The 15,883-nt window shown below is 53.3% G+C and overlaps 1 protein-coding gene across 1 annotated transcript in view; it reads left to right on the forward strand.

Moving 5' to 3' along the window:
* Med27 (mediator complex subunit 27) overlaps positions 1-14,515 on the forward strand; it is a 186,486-nt gene extending 171,971 nt beyond the window's left edge. Inside the window, exons 7-8 of the mRNA XM_059259930.1 lie at positions 12,572-12,649; positions 14,074-14,515. Coding sequence (XP_059115913.1) covers positions 12,572-12,649; positions 14,074-14,208 — 213 coding nt within the window. The 3' untranslated portion in view covers positions 14,209-14,515. The remainder of the gene's footprint in view (positions 1-12,571; positions 12,650-14,073) is intronic.
* Positions 14,516-15,883: the final 1,368 nt, after the last annotated feature.

Below are 15,883 nucleotides of genomic sequence, written 5' to 3' on the forward strand. Positions count from 1 at the left end.
AGAGAAGAGAGAAAACCACTCATTATTGTGGTCTTGTTTTGCCAGAAGAGTCAGCACTATTAAAACCAGTGTTTGTCTTTTAACCTGGCTCTTACCTTTGTGCCCTCTGTGGCATAGCGATGAATTTCTTCTTCATGCCCCACAGTGACCCTCAGGACTTCTCAAGCTTTGGAGCCTGGCAGCCCGCAGCCCAGAACCTGGTCTTTGGTAGTGGATCCTCTCTTCGGGGGGGGGGGGGGGGACGGCACGACACTTGCCCTGCTTTCTTAAAAGCTGTTCTGTCCCGAATGAGTTGTTTTTTGAATGCATATAGGAAGCTTATCAGGAACTCAGGCAGGGTGTGAAATGGGGATTTTCTGAAGCACAGATTTAGACTGTGCTATCATGTTTTTACCCATCCCTCCCTGGAAACAACGTGCCAGCCAGTCTTTGTCTAAAATGGACTGTTAGGGCAGTTGGAGAGATTTATGGGCACTTGCCAGTCTCCCCATGTACTTACTTGGCCTGTTTGAAGTAGTGAGAATGAACTGATCCCAAGTGGTGGTGTTTTACCCAAATAGAGCAGTACATCTCCACGTGCCCAGACCCTGTGGGTTTCTTTGTCCTCTCTCCCTTGCTCTGTTGTATCTAAATGATTAACCTCCAGTGTTGACCTGCCCTGGGTTAAAGACTGCCACTGTGCAGGTGGCATTGTTCTCGTTAGAAGTAAAGACAGGTCCTGGTGAGGTCTCTCTCCTCTCAGGGGCAAATAAGAGCCTGCCAGAGGAGATCACCTGTACTGTCAGATGAAGGGACATCTGAGAAAATAATGTACTACAGAATCCAGCTTAATCCTCTCAGTAAAGCTCCAACTAATCATGTCCCATGGAACGGGTGTGGCATGGTGTGACATCAGGGAGCCTGTGCTCTAAGCTTGCAGAAGGCTGGTGGCATGAAGAAGATGGACCTGGTATCTGTCCCGCTTCCATTCTCTTCCTGCAGCCAGGCCCCACATCAAAGACAGAGCTGGGGCCACTTTATGCAAGGCCAGTTCTGTCTGGCACAGCCTTCAGAGATGGCTAGTGTTGAGAGTCAGCACCAGAGAGCAGGGTTGATTGGCAGCCTTCTAAACTCTGCTTTGTAGGATCCACTCCTTCTCACTTCTGTTTTCCTGTCCCCCACTTAAATGTGGGGTGTGCTTAATGATGCTGCTAGTAGTGGAGGCTAGCTGAGAGCATGAAGATGACTCTTCTGTCCCTCATCAGCCTGCTTGTGCCTGCCCAGTAGACCAGCCAGCATGGCATTCAATGGCAGATTATCGAGAAAAGCCCAGCCCGGTGCAATGGTGTCCCATGTGTCAGGAGAACAGCTTACTGTGGTAAGGAGGTTCTGTGCCCTGAGTGAGGGGACTTCTCCAGCAGAGTCACCCACTTCCCAAAAAGCTGGACTTCAGCGTAGATTGCATTAGCAGACCCACTTCTGAGCTGAGATTTCCAGGCCACTGCAAGCAACTTGTAGCTCCTCCCCCAACCTATCATCCCCTCACTGCTCTGGTGGCACCCAAGGACTCCCTTTCCTGGCATGGTTGTATTGGTTCAGGTGCTGCTCATGGTTCAGGCACTGTTCATGGTTCAGGTGCTGTTAGGAAGGCGGGAAGCCACTGAGCTCTTTCCCTCTGGATAGAAGGGGACTGACTGCCTTGTAGAGCCAAAGCAAGCTTACCCACGTCTTTTTGCTTCAGGAGCAAGAGGAGGCCCCTGTTATGTTGTCCAGAGGCCCGTGCCCAAGTCCCTCTGTCAGAGCCACAGCCCCTGTGGCTCTGCAGCACACCAGTCATGAGGAGTAAAATGCGTCCTGCCTTTTGTCTGTGGACACTGACTGTCAGCAAGCCTTTTTCTGTCTTACTCATTAGACTGTACCCAAGTGCAAGGCAGTGGCTGCTTGGGGGACAGCTTGCTGTGAGGCTATGGCTACCAACAGGTGCCTGTCATTTACTGCACTACCCCAGAGGCGCCTTGCACTTCATCCTACGGCGAAACAGCTTTTTATAGCCAGCCAGTTTCCAGCAGTGTGGATTCAGAGAATGAGACTTAGAAATAAGGGGACCCTCTGAAAGGCCAGAATCACAGAGCCAGCAAGGCTTCAAGCAAGCTCGTATTTTCTGGCATTTAAACTCTGCAGGGGCACTCACTGTTTTGATCTTTAACCCCCTCATTTCAAAACAGTGTGCATTTTCCTCCAGCAACTTGGGAGGAGTGAGAGCCGGTCTGCAGCTATTCACTGCATTAAGTCCTTGCAGGGGCCAGAGAAAGGTGGAGAGCACATGAGGCCCCAGACAGGCAGGGGTAGGGGGATAGAAAAAGATAGTCTCTGAGGGGCCAGCCCCTGCTCCTCAGGGTCACCTGGAGGGAGGGAACAAAACATAGCCACGTGGCCACAGAAGACTCTTAGCCATTGCCATTGTTCCACGGGCAGCAGAAGGTGCATAGCCCATCAAGTCCCACACCACATAGACAGGTGGGTGGTCCAGCAGGGTGCCATCGCCCTCATCCCCTGTCTGTTCACTCAGCCATTCTTTGATGTGAAAGACAGGGCCTTTCCTGGGGGCATTCTATCCAGAAATGCCACTGGGCATCCGTCAGGCACTTTACAGGAGGATGGGCTGAGTCGGCTCAGGAGACTCTTGACAGGAGGCTGTGTCCACTGAGTGCCTTGCATGACTCTGCACCTTCCCATAGTGACCCTCATACCCAGTCCATGCTAGCTCCAAGTCCTCTGAAGGTAAATGTGCCAACACAGGAAACTTCCAGAGGACGAGAGGACTCCTTCCCCCAGTAAGGCCGGGCTAGATGTGACCTGAACACTGGCCCTGCTATGGCATCTCACATCACCCAGGAGGCTTGCTAAGTAGTCTGAGCTACCCACTGTTGTAGCTAGAGTTTTCCTGCCTGGCCCACAGTCAGGACAAATCTCTGTCACCCGCCAGTCCCACAGCCGCTCAGACCCAATCAAGTAAACACAGAGACTTATATTGGTTACAAACTGTATGGCCGTGGCAGGCTTCTTGCTAACTGTTCTTACAGCTTAAATTAATCCATTTCTATAAATCTATACCTTGCCACGTGGCTCATGGCTTACTGGCATCTTCACATGCTGCTTGTCATGGCGCGGCTGGCAGTGTCTCTCTGACTCAGCCTTCCACTTCCCAGAATTCTCCTCTCTCCTTGTCCCACCTATACTTCCTGCCTGGCCACTGGTCAATCAGTGTTTTATTCATACAGAATATTATCCACAGCACACTGCCAATCTCCTCCACATTTCTCTTCAGAAAAAATAAACAAATAACCAAGACCCTGTGGTCAAGACACCACACCTGAAGGCCTGGAGAAGTAGAGGTTGAAGTGAGATTCTGAGGCCACACCCTACCCAGCCCTTGTCCCAGGGAGGTTGTCACACTTGGAGGGACCTTCAGCCAGCACAATGAGGAGCACGGTGTAGCACTGCTTTCCTTCTGTGTCTGTGTGCCCTGCTGCTGCATCCTCACAAGTGTGTCCCAGATGGACAGAGCTGAGTCTGTCCATTGTGAAAGGGACAGCTTTCACAAGTACCAGGACAGATGAGCAGCTTCGTGTAGGCAGGTAGGTTCCCCCTCCCAAATAGGAGAAAGGTGTGTGCATAGGAGTAGGCTGTTGAGTTGGGGGAAAGAGAGACAGGTAGTCTCATAGTCATCCTAGAGGGTGCCATGCCCTCAGCCACTAGACTGATTGGGCTAGCTAAGCAAGAGCTTCACCCAGGCCTGGGAGCCAAGGAAAAGAGGAAGTGTTAAGGCTGACCTGGTTACCAGAGAGCCCCCGCTACCCCCTTCCCTGAAGGACTAGTCCATACCCGCAAGTGTCTGTTCCCAGAACAGGTTTCCTCTTGTAGCCCCGAGTCCCTTTCCTTCAGGCTCCCCAGTGGGCACAGTGTAGTCACAGTTCAAGTGTTCACATGCACCCAGCTATGTACAGCAAATAGACCCAGGAAAGCCTGGCCAGCCCCCTGGCCTCTTTGACATACTGAGTGGCTTATGGTTTTCTGCCATTAGAGGGGTCACAGGACAGCCATTCATCATCTTGATAGCGCCCTTCTTCCTGAAGGGAAGGGACACAGGACTGGCCATCAGAGCCGACAGTTGCTTCTGGGAAGACCGCTTCCTCCCACTCCTAGATATCCCTATCCACAGCTCAAGCTGCTAGCACTGCTGGTCCTTACACTCCAAGCCTAGCTACTTCCCATCATGCTTCCTGTGATGACAGTTCCAGCAGGAGCCATCTGCAGGTGCTCAGATCTGGCCATGCCTCCCCATTTTCCTCATCTGTTTTGGAGAGAGTATGATGTAAGGTGAACTGTTGTCGTAGGCAGGACATTTAAAGTAACTTCCGTGTACATGTGGTCCCTACTACTCTGCCAATGGCCTTTTCCTCCTAAGGAAAGGCCCCTCTATCCCCTCTGTTCCCAATTGGCCAGTTTCCCTTGCACAGGGCTCCTGGCTCCTCCTCACAGCAGACCCTGTAGTTTAAAGCATGGGCTGTGCAACCTCAGGCCAAGAATTTGTCCTCTGTAAGTTCAGCTCCTCTGCAAAAAGGCAAAAGAAATCATACCTCCCTCGTGGGGTATGTGTTATGAAGATCACCAGTGGTGAGGTGCATGGCACTAAAGTTTCCTAGCAAGTGTGTGGCATGTGCTGCTGCTGCTGCTACTCCTGCTCCTGCTGCTGCTGTCACAGGGGCTAAGGAGCACCGAACCTGGACTCTGTAGCTATCTATGTGTGTGGTCCCATTTTAAGGGAGATATTTTTGTAAGCTGAACTGAAGGTCCAGCCACCATGGCGACCCCAACCACTCTCACCAAAGCTTCCTCCATCTTCCTGTGGCCAAAGAGAGAGCAGCTCCAGTATGAAAATACACAAGAGTTACAGCCCAGCTCTACCCACTGAGGAGCTCGATAGGACCTGGGACAGTGCCTACTGTCCTGAGCGGGCACGCCACCAGTAACACCACACTTTTGTGGCCTGCAGTGGATGCACTGGTCCTGAGTTCACCAGGGCCACTGTCTCATTGCTGCAAATATGATGAAGAAGTAGGCATGGCTGTGTGTCAGCTGCAGAAATAACATGGCACCAAGTGAGGGCGGAGCAACTCAGGTGCCCCTAGGCCAAGACTTTGCTGTAGCCAAAGTCTGGCATTTTAACATCGGGAAAGAGTTCAGCTTTTTTCATCTAATCAAGAGCCTCAATTCCTTAATCCTGAAAAAATGTCAAGAACCCATCAGCCCTGCTGTGTGAAAGTGTACAGTGGTCAACGGCCTGGAGAGTTCCTTGTCTCCAAGAGGGGTGAGGTGTCCCTGTTCTCCCAGGCACCTCAGCTCTCCTCCCATCCCACACACTACTTCCCCTCCCCTCCCCTCCCCTCCCCTCCCCTCCCCTCCAGCTGCCTGAGGCCTTCCCACTTAATCTCTTTCAGTCCAGGTCCTATTATGTCAGTGGTGCCCAATGCAGAGACCTGCTGTTTTCCAATGTCCAAAGCTGGCCCAGGGGCAAAAATGCAGCCCAGGTGGCCTCATTCCCGGAGAGTGCAGCCTAGAGACAGGGACATCTGGTCTCAGGCTTGGACAGTGCCAGGCTCGAGTGCCCACACACAAGGGAGCTTATGCTTCAGCACCAGGACCAGTCAGGACAGGTAGCCACCAGACTGCGTGTCAATACTGGAAGGGCTTGGTGAGAGAAGAGCGTTCCAGACAGGGTCAGACAGCCATGGTGGGTCAGGCAGGCTCATAGGCTGCTGCAGCGTCAGCTGTGGACTGAAAGGAGGCGAGGCTGGGATCGGGACCCAGCATTCTATGCCAGGGTGTTTAAGCACACAGCCGACCATGGAGGCCATCAACTGCCAGTCTGTGCCTGGGTCCAGGGAACTGAGGGTTGGTTCTTCCAGACGTTAGTGGTATCGTGTCTGAAACTCTAAAGGGTAGTGTATCCCTCCCCACCCAGACACTCATTTTTAGAAGCCCCAGTCTGTGCCTACCAGAAACTGTGTAAAGCACATTGCATCTGCAGGCTCGTACTTCTCAAGTGCAGGGCTTGATCCCAAAGGTGTGCAAGGGATCTGAGGGCTGAGGGGGCAGCTGGATCCATCTCCACCTCTCCTTTCTGACCCAGCAAGCCTGCTGATCTTGTCCCAGACCAGCATGACCTGGCCCCAGTGACAGTGATAAGCTCTGCAGAGCCCATGCAGATGGCCCTCTTCATCACACAAAGCAGAGTATCGATTTCACCAGAGTAATCCCCGTCCCTGCGGGCCTCCGTGCTTCCTCTTCAGGCCCCAGGCCTGCTGAGCCCACAGCACACAAATCCTATCTCTGATTAGAGGCTAGGGCTGCATAGTAAGTGGCAAATCCCCTGCTTCCGCCCGGCCGTGTTTTAGACACTTCTGTCTGCAGCACTCCCATGGCCCCCAACACCACTTTCAGGATTTCAGAGCAATCCAATTTTGAGATAATGGTGACTTCTCTTTTCATAGAATGAAGACTTCTAAGGCTGCCTTCAGGATTCATCCTAAAGCTGGTGTAGGTTGCTAGCAGGGGCTGCTATCTCTTTAAGCCCTTAACATGCCAAGCTCCCATCTGTCTGGCTCCAACAAATCGTCTGCTCCTGAGCATTGTTTGGAGCTCCTCTTCACAAGGGTGGCATTACCATTGTTAGGATTGTTGGGGGAGCCCAGGTACCTGGTTGGCTCATGCACAGTATGAAAGAATCTTGGCCCTCCTAAGGTCAGTTTTACTTCTCTGGACTGGGGGAATGGCATGAGCACATTGGCAGCACATGTTCAGCTTGCTGCCAACTCAATGGTGCTTCCAGACCAACTCACGTAAAACCTAGAGCTAGGGGAGGTTAGCAAACCAGGGCCTTGTGAAGATGGCAGCACATCAGAACATCAGGTAGGCACATGGAGTGAGGCAGAAACCTAGCACCTCTTGCCATCTGGCGTCTGCTGTCTTTACAAAAAGAAAAAACTCATGGTAGCTGGCGTAGTGATGCACACCATTAGTCCCAGGACTCAAGAGGCAGAGGCAGGTGGATCCCTGTAAGTTTGACGCTAGCATAGTGTACATAGTAAGTTCCAGGCCAGCCAGAGCTACATAGTAAGACCCTCTCTAAAAAGAAAAGGCTTTGAAGTCACCCCTGGAAGGGCCAGAGGTGGAACTTTTTCGGGTTCTCTTCAGGGCAGGGAGTGTGAGTGCTGCTGATGCGTGAGTGACTGGAAACCTAGCCGCAGGACCTGCAGGACCAGGCCATTGGCCCTGACCCAGGCTTGTGCTTTCTTACCAAGGTCCAGCAAGGGGGTGATGCGACCAGGTCTTTCCAGATTCCCCACCTCTAGCCAAGTTACGGCTGCCTGGAAGGAAACTAGAGTCTAGTCCCCACCAGCTTCTCTTAACTAAACAGTTTGCAGTTGGTTACTAGTGATTAACTTTCCCTGTTTACTCACCTTACAGCGGAGTACTTATAGCGGCCCCAGCTCCCTAGCTTGGCTGGGATAGGCCTTGGGCATTTGTCTCCTGGATAAATGAAGCTGTTGAGTGATCCTTGCTTTAGGAGGGTTGCTGGAGGCTCAAACCAGCTCACTTTGGGCTGTTATCCTGCCCCCTAGTGGCCTGGGCTTCCTAACCTCCTGAACTCTTAAGCAGCACCCTTCAGCTCACCTGCTAGAAGCTGGGGCTGGTTCCTAGCAAGTGATGCCTCCCACCTGAGAGGGTCCCTGAGCCCCTGGGGCTAATCCCTTTCCAGGGCCTTTTGTTTTAGAAGAAGAAAACAACCACCCCAAATTAAAGCTGTGTAGAAATGGTATCGGTCTGGAGGAAAGTACACAGCCATGCTGCAGCTGAGAGGACACGATGCAAATCATGTGCCTACCCCTGGCTGCTTATTGCCATCATCCTCTCACCTTCTAGACCCTTCTCTTTCAGGGGAACTTGCTGGCCGTTGATAGTCTAAAAGCTTCCCCTCTCCTCTTTTCTGAATCCTTCCTCGGTCACCACTGTGGCCTTCGTTTGTTCTGGTCACTCACTGTGACACCTGGACTAGGGGGGAGGGGTATGTCCCAGACCCATCACTGGACAGCTGAACAGTTGGCCTCTGCATCACCACCTCCAGGACCCCCAACCTTGAGTCACTGGGACTGCAGCCCTACTCACCCTGCCCCTCCCTTGTAGCACAGATAGGAGGTGAGTTCAGCTGGCCCTCGGACCAGGGCAGTGGGAAAGGGGAGCATCTCACTTAACAGCAAAATAGACAGAGGCTCTAGCAAGGACGGAAGGAGCCTCCAGGGATTTGGGTGCCTATCTCAGACCCTCCCTAGGAGTGATGTCCCCTTTCCCTCAAGAGAGGAGAAGGCCTGGGGTTTGGCACCCCTCAGAACACTTGTCCACCCCAGAAGTCCTGCAGTGGGAGCCTACTGGGTGTAGGTGAGAGGCTGACTCTCAGTTCAGCTTGGTGGTCTGGACAAGCCCTGCCTGCCCAGTAGCACCGGTAACCTGAGCAAATCCTTGAGCTCCCAGTAGCTTGGCTCCCTGACTTGCAAGTAGCACTTGGAACAGTTCCTCCACCACCATTTTTGTGGGGGTTGAGTGAAGTCAGACGCTCCCTTTCTCCTGACCCATGCAGTCCATGCCCAAGGTCATCCCACTCCTCGGAAAGGCAGGACCCAGGTATAGAGCAGTGAGCCTGCAGCCCAGCGAGGGCCACCACACAGTCACCCCTCCTGCCACGGCACCACGTTCTTTCTTTGTGGCTAAAACAGCTCCAGCATGGAAGGGAGGCTTAGGGCACTCTGCACCGCAGCACGGCAGAGGAACTTGGGGAGACTGCTTTGACTGGCAGTCCCTCTCCAGAGTGTTGACTGGCAGCTGCTTCAAGGTCTCAGGAAAGAGTCCCTCCTCCCTCCCTCCGCTCAGTTCTCCTCCATCTGGGTGCACAAAGACTTTCACAGCCTTGAGCTAAGGCAGAGGAAACTTCAGTCAACCCACCCTGCTACCTTGGCTCTCCAGTTGGGGACCCACCCTGAGCCAGGCCAGGCCTCTGTGGTTCCCTGCAGTGAGGAGAAGCGAGACCTCTGGATCTCGAGCCTGGCATGAGTCCTCTCCCCTTCCCTCTGGTACCCTGTCCTCCATGCATGGTACCCCGCCTAGTCTCTATGTGTCTGGTAGTTACATCCTCTCCTCCCTCCCTCCTTTCCCTAGGTTCCAACCACTTTGATCTTTTTACAAGCTTTGTTTCAGCCCAGCACTCAACCTGCAGGCAGCGCATCCTCCTTGGCCTCCCCTCTCAGGAGCATTAGTGCTCTTCCCTGGCCTCCTGCGCCGCCGAGGGGGCTGCTTTTATCTCCCGGAGGAACATCATTAGCTTACAGCACAATGGGTCCAACCCTGGCCCTCACCAATTAGTTAATAGAATCTTTTGTTGCTCTGGCATGTTTTTTCCACGTCTTCAATGCTGAACAAAACACAACTTTGTTGTTGGAAGTGCAAAACAAAACAAAAACTTCATTGAAGGTGGAATAATGCTTTAAGGATTAGGAAGAGCACGTGGGTGGGCCTTGCCAGTGTCCCTCATCCATCTTTGCCCAGTGCTGGGGGTTCAGCCATGGAAATGAGAAAGCTGGGAATGGGGCTGGGGAGGAAGTGGGGAGACTCAGAAGTCAGCTGGTTTTGTTTCCTTCTGTTACAATGCTGCAGAAATCAGTGGGATACAGAGAGCCTAAATGATCACATCAGTGCCGAAGCAAAAACTGCCACCACTTGGCAGTTAAAGGGAGGACTTACATGGGACCCTTTGAAAAGAAGGCCAGAGCTGGCCAGATGGCAGGCCAGGAACGGGCAGACTAATTAGGTACCCTGCCTGTGAGTCAGATGCCAAGTCAGAGAGTGCCCGGCTTCCCCATAGCTGAGGAAGATCATTTCTCACTAACTTGGCCCATCCTCTTGGCCAGCCTGTACACCTCAGCTATGTATGCCAGCCTCTCCTGCACCTCTGTCAGGCCAGGCACAGGAACTCAAGTAAAGCTTGGGAAGCCATGGGATGCAGGGCTGGATTCGAGGCATGGGGCGTTTGTGGGGACGGTCTTGTCAGATTTGGCTGACAAATTCCGAAGGCCACAGGAGCCCCGCAGGTCCCGTGAGTGAAGCAGGTAGTGTGACACCATGGGGCACTCAGGCTAGCTGCAGGGTCATGCCCATCCAGAAACACCTGTCTCTGCCCCCACTGATGGCAGCACAGGGCCGGGGTTGGGGGGTGAGGGGTGCTTACACAAGCTTATACTCTTGTGGAGATTAGGAATGGGGGTTGTGCAGACCCTCTCTGCACAAACCTGGTACCTGTGAGGATGCTCCTACAGCTTCTGAGGCTTCCAGAATTTCAGGTGGTGGTCATTTGTATTAACTGAGAAGAAAGAAAACTGCATGTCCAAGCAAAGCAATCCTGCCTTGGATGTTGCTCTGGGTCACCAGTCCGAGGAAGCGTCAGGTCAGGCCAGCTCCAGCAGCTGAACAGATGGGTCTGATCCCTCCAAGGGCCTCCTAGGGTCAGTGCTGTGGACAGCACCCATCTCAGGGAAGTAGTCATCCCTGGAACTGCAGGACAGCGGGGCTTCGGTGGGCATTTTAAGAAAAAAGACAGCCTGTTTGTCTCCCCAGCAGTCACCACAGTCATGTCACAGTTATTACTACTGCTTGGGAAAAAGCACTGCTCATTTTAGAAAGCTGTCTGTCAGGATGCTTAAAATAAAAGCAGGCCTGGCACCGGGGGAAAGTACGTTTATCTTGAAAGTCACCCGGGGAAAGAATTCCGCAGGCTTGTGCAGCACAAGGCACCATGGATGTCTCTGTGGGAGAGCAGTGCCCTGTCCCCAGGAGCAGGCATTTCCAAGTTCCTCTCTGTCATTAAAATATGCATTGGGCACCTGCTGTATGCCTTGTGGTGCTAGGCCTGGGGACACAGCATGAACCAAGAGTGATCATGTAGGAAGGCCATAGGGATAGAACAAGGGCAGGGAGCACAGTGAGCAGGGGCAGGGGCGGGAGGGCAGGAGAGCAAGGGCAGGGAGGATGCCAGTGTTGAGCAGGAGAGTGGGGCTGAGGGGATCCCTGGTAGAGAAGAACTTGACCGGCCTGTCCTCTCCCCTGCCATATGAAGCATGATGCTACCACCTCCTCTACCAGGTTAAAATCCATCTGGGCCTAAACTGGCCTCTGGAAGCTGGGGACCTGGGCCAGCTTGCCTGGCTGCAGAGTGGCTCTCGCACCTGTGATCCGACTTCAGGATATTGCTTCACTGTTGGCTTGCTGGCCGCTGGTGTCTCATAGTGTCCCACTGAGGCTGGAACCGACAAGCCTGTGCACGCTAGGCCTGTGTTGATTCTTGTTCTCAAAGTTAATCATATTCTCTGGCATGTTCTCTTTTGTTTTTGAACTGTATTTGTAATGACAAGAATTTCCACTGCCAGCAAGATGGCTCAGCAGGTAAAGGCGCCTGCTGCCAAGCCTGACAACCTGAGTTTGATCTCCAGGACCCACATGGCGGGAGGAAAAATCTGCCTCCTGAAGGTTGTCCTCTGACCCCCTCTCTATGGTACATGCTCTTTTTTTTTTTTTTTTTTGGGGGGGGTTTTCGAGACAGGGTTTCTCTGTGTAGCTTTGCGCCTCTCCTGGAACTCACTTGGTAGCCCAGGCTGGCCTCGAACTCACAGAGATTCACCTGGCTCTGCCTCCCGAGTGCTGGGATTAAAGGCGTGCGCCACCACCGCCCGGCTGGTACATGCTCTTAAACACACATGCACACACCTACACATGCATACACACATGAGCACACACACACCACACAAATAAAATGTATTTAACTTTTTTTTAAAGAGTCTTTAATGAGGACAGTCAAATAGACCGTTAATTTGAGTACAGCTCTCAAATTAGTCAACTCCTAATTTGGGGATGGTTCAGCCCCTTTGTTTCGAAGATGAGATATTGATGCCCAAGGATCAAGGCCAGAAGACAGTACCTGTGTCTCTGGCCTCCTAAGGCCCTCAGGCCATCTGGCCCCAGGCCTCCCTAGCACCTTTTCTGAGGAGTCAGGGGACTGGGGTGTGCCCACAAGGATGTTGACCAGAGACCCTTCAAGGAGCTGGACAGAAGCAGGTCCACGGGAGAGCTGGCGGGGCTGCGCCTGGGTGAGGAGCATGGAAACAAGATGAGAGCACTGCACCCTTGCTATCTGTCACTTTGGGACAAAGTGTCACACCCTGTCACCCTCCCTGCCGACCTTGAGCTCCATCCTTGACTATGCTCCTTCCTGTCCAGATTTTCAGTTGCCAGAATGTTCCACACTCTACTTGTCTCCAGGCCTGTGTCCTCGTGCCTACAATGCCTCCTCCCTGTCCCAACTCCACTAACTTTCCTATTTGAGATTTTATTTTAGATGTGGGGAGGAGGGGTGCAGGAGATCCAAAGCAAGACTGTTGCTGATGAAGCTAGCAACTTCCGGCTAATGGTAACTGTCCTTCATCCCCAGGTGACAGACCACGCCACCACTGCCCTGCTCCACTATCAGCTACCCCAGATGCCTGATGTTGTGGTCAGATCCTTCATGGTAGGTGGCTTCAGGGGTCAGGCTTTCCAGCTAGGGAGAGACCTGACGAGCCAGGCCCAGTAATCCCTGAGACTTTGTCAGAGCTGAACAGGCCTCCGGAAGTTTCCAGCACTGACAAGTAGTGGCTGGCTCTGAGCATGCAGCAGAGACTGGGACGAATCTGCAGTTCCCCAAGCCATGTCTCTTCCTGCGATCCTCAGAGCAAGAGGTCAAGGTGAGAGTGAGCGCAGAGCAGCATGAAAACAAATGTTGACGTGTATACAGCAGGCCATCTCCTGAAGGGCCGCTCACAACCAGCTACAGCCTCCACAGACCCTGCAGCCAGTTCACCTCTGAGGATGGCTTCCCTGGGAGTCACCCTTCCCTGCCCCGACTGCAGGGCTTCCTGCCTGCTGGTCTGAGCAGGAGTGACATGAGGGGTGGTGCTTGGCAGCTCACTGTCGCATGAGCCCAGCAGCTCAGCTTCTTAGAAATGATGCTCACTTCTCACGGGACCTAAGTAAGCCTGGCTTGAGGACTGACTGCGTGGTGTTGGAAGGACAGTGCTGGCTGTTTAGCCGCAAAGGCCCAGAGTCCTTCCCCATGCTGAGGAGGGAGCAAGGGACAGTCTTCAGTGGACTACAGACTGGCTTTTTACCTGACATGTCATGACACTGGGTTTCCCTTTGCTCTTGACTGAAGTGGGGAATTCAGAAATGAACAGGCCATCAGCCATCACCCTCCAGTTTTTATTCCCAACCCCACAGCCAGCCTGTGGAAGGGCCAAAGCTGCCCCCGGGAGCTCCCTGTATCAGCCTCCTCAGAGAGCAGTGTCCTCCTGTAGACACCTTCAGGAATGAGTTATGTGACTTGCCCGGCTCTCGGGGCTGCTTGCCTGTGGCGTGGTGGGTCTCTTTGCTGGGCCTTTGTGCCCGTGAGTCTCCTTGAGGTGGAGAATTGAGTTACCTGAGTCTCATCCTTATGCATGACGCCTGGGAGCCGTCAGCTCTCCACCTCAGGGGTGGGTGAGTGTCACTTATTGTGTTACTTGGTGACACTGGGGCTGCCCCAGCTGTGTTAGGCCCTACCATGACAGAGAGGGACAACCTCTGAAATGAGATTAACCCAGAGCACCTTGCCCTGACACAGAATCTCCCAGCACTTCCTCAGCTGTGCCCATGTCTGCTGCTCAGAGCTGCGGAAAGAGGGAGCTCAGCAATGGCACCAGACAGCCTTGGGGAACATTCCAGCTCTGGAAGGAGGGGCAGGAGACATCAAAACTGAGTCTCAGGGGGACAGGCTTGTGGGTTAGACAGCTTTTCTATGGAACCGCAGATGTCTTCTAGCATCAGAACCTACCAAAGTCCTGCCCTTGGACCACTCGGCCTACGGAAGGGCAGTTGAGGATTCCCCAGACCTTTCTCTCCTTTCTGCCTTCCTTTCAGACCTGGCTGAGAAGCTACATAAAGTTGTTCCAGGCCCCATGCCAGCGCTGCGGGAAGTTTCTGCAAGATGGCCTTCCCCCAACATGGAGGGACTTCCGAACCCTGGAAGCCTTCCATGACACCTGCCGGCAGTGACCCCAGCCCAGCCACCCAGCCTGCAGCACCAGCACCAGCACCTTCCCAGACCAGCCCGATCCGTTAACCATACAGGTGTCTGTGGCCGTTCTCCCTGGGCCCATCATGGGCCAGTCTGCTGGCAGAACTGTCAGCCATCAGGGAGGATGGTCTGTTCCAGCCCTGTGTGCTGGCATCCCTGTGAGTCGGCCCCTGGGTCTGTTGTTTCCATGAGCTGTTACTGGAGTGAGCCCTTTATTCTTGGGGTGGGGTTTGCGTGGTTGGTTTTTGTAACTTATTTTTGTAAACAATAAACCTTTTGTACCCTAGTGGAAGCTCCGTCTCCTGCTCCATATACAATGTCTGACTTTCGTTCTGTTTAACCGAGGAGTTTGTATTTGAGGCAGAGTCCTTGGGCTGGGCATGTTGTTCTGTTGGTTGCTTCCCTAGCAAGCACAAGCTTCCATTCAGGTTCCAGCACCACAGGAGGTGGAGACAGGAAGATCAGGAGTCGACAGTCATCTTCCCTACACAGTGAGTTAGAGGCCAGCCTGGGCCTGTCTCAGAAAGGGGAGAAAAAACAAAAACAAACCAGAGTTCTTTGTAAGGCTGCATTCATTGCTTCTCCCTTCCAGGCAGGGATGCGGTGGCGGCCATGCTGCATCCTGGTCACATCCTGGCGAATGGAGAGCCCCTTCTGTGGAAGGAGTTGCAGATGGTTCTGTGGAGTCAGCACCACAGGTACCTCGAGAGGGGGCCTTCCCAGGTAGCAGCTAGAGCACCTGCTCATGCAGCCATGGTCATCAGGCTGCTGGACCCTCTGCATCCTGTATTTCTAACAAAGCCACCACCCCCCACGTTGTGAAAGTTAATAGGTCTCCCTGTGAAGGGCTTGCCCTGCCCAGCCTACAGGAACCCACTTCCTCCCTCCTTTCCCCCTCCCTCCCCCTCCCTCCCCGCCTTGTCCCTCCCTTCCCTCCTTCCTTCCTTCCCTGTTGTCTTTGTTTTGAGGCAGAGCTGTCTTGCTAGGTAGCCCAGGCTGGCTTTAAACTTAAGCAGTTTGGCCCAGGTGCTAGGTTCACAGGCATGCACCACCACACCAAACAGAAAACTAGGACTTGGATTGCAGTAGATTGGTGCAGTCCCTGACTGATCCAGGACCACCCGGCCCTTCTTTCCCACCTGTCCATCGGATTGGGAGGAACCAAAACAGGAGGATTTTTTTAATGTTTTTGTTTTATATATATGAGTGATTTGCCTGGATGTATGCCTGTGTACCACATGCATCTTCAGACTGGAATTGCTGAGTTGTGAACTTCATGTGGCTACTGGGAACTGAACTGGCTCCTCAGAACAAGCATTCCAGTACTCTTACCTCTGAGCCATCATGGAGTGAGGGGTGCATTCCACAGTGCCACTCAGCGTGGGGCCCCTCACCCAGTGGCAGTGCCAGGTGGAAGCTGGCACTTCAGGCCACCCTGCTGCCCCCCATGCTCCCAGGATGAGCAGTGCTCCGCTCTCCGGCCACCCCAGTGACAGTGATGTGGCCTCAGAGGACCTGTACTCTGGGAACACTGCTTCCTTTATTGCCCATTTGGGAGTGTGAGAGGTGTGCGTGTCAGTCAGGGTGTGCCAGAGGAGCCATTGGGATCCATGCCATAGTTCATCAAGACCAAAGATGCCGTTTCTTCTGCCT

The sequence above is a fragment of the Peromyscus eremicus genome, chromosome 4 (assembly GCF_949786415.1).
Source record: "Peromyscus eremicus chromosome 4, PerEre_H2_v1, whole genome shotgun sequence".
Classification (NCBI taxonomy): domain Eukaryota; kingdom Metazoa; phylum Chordata; class Mammalia; order Rodentia; family Cricetidae; genus Peromyscus; species Peromyscus eremicus.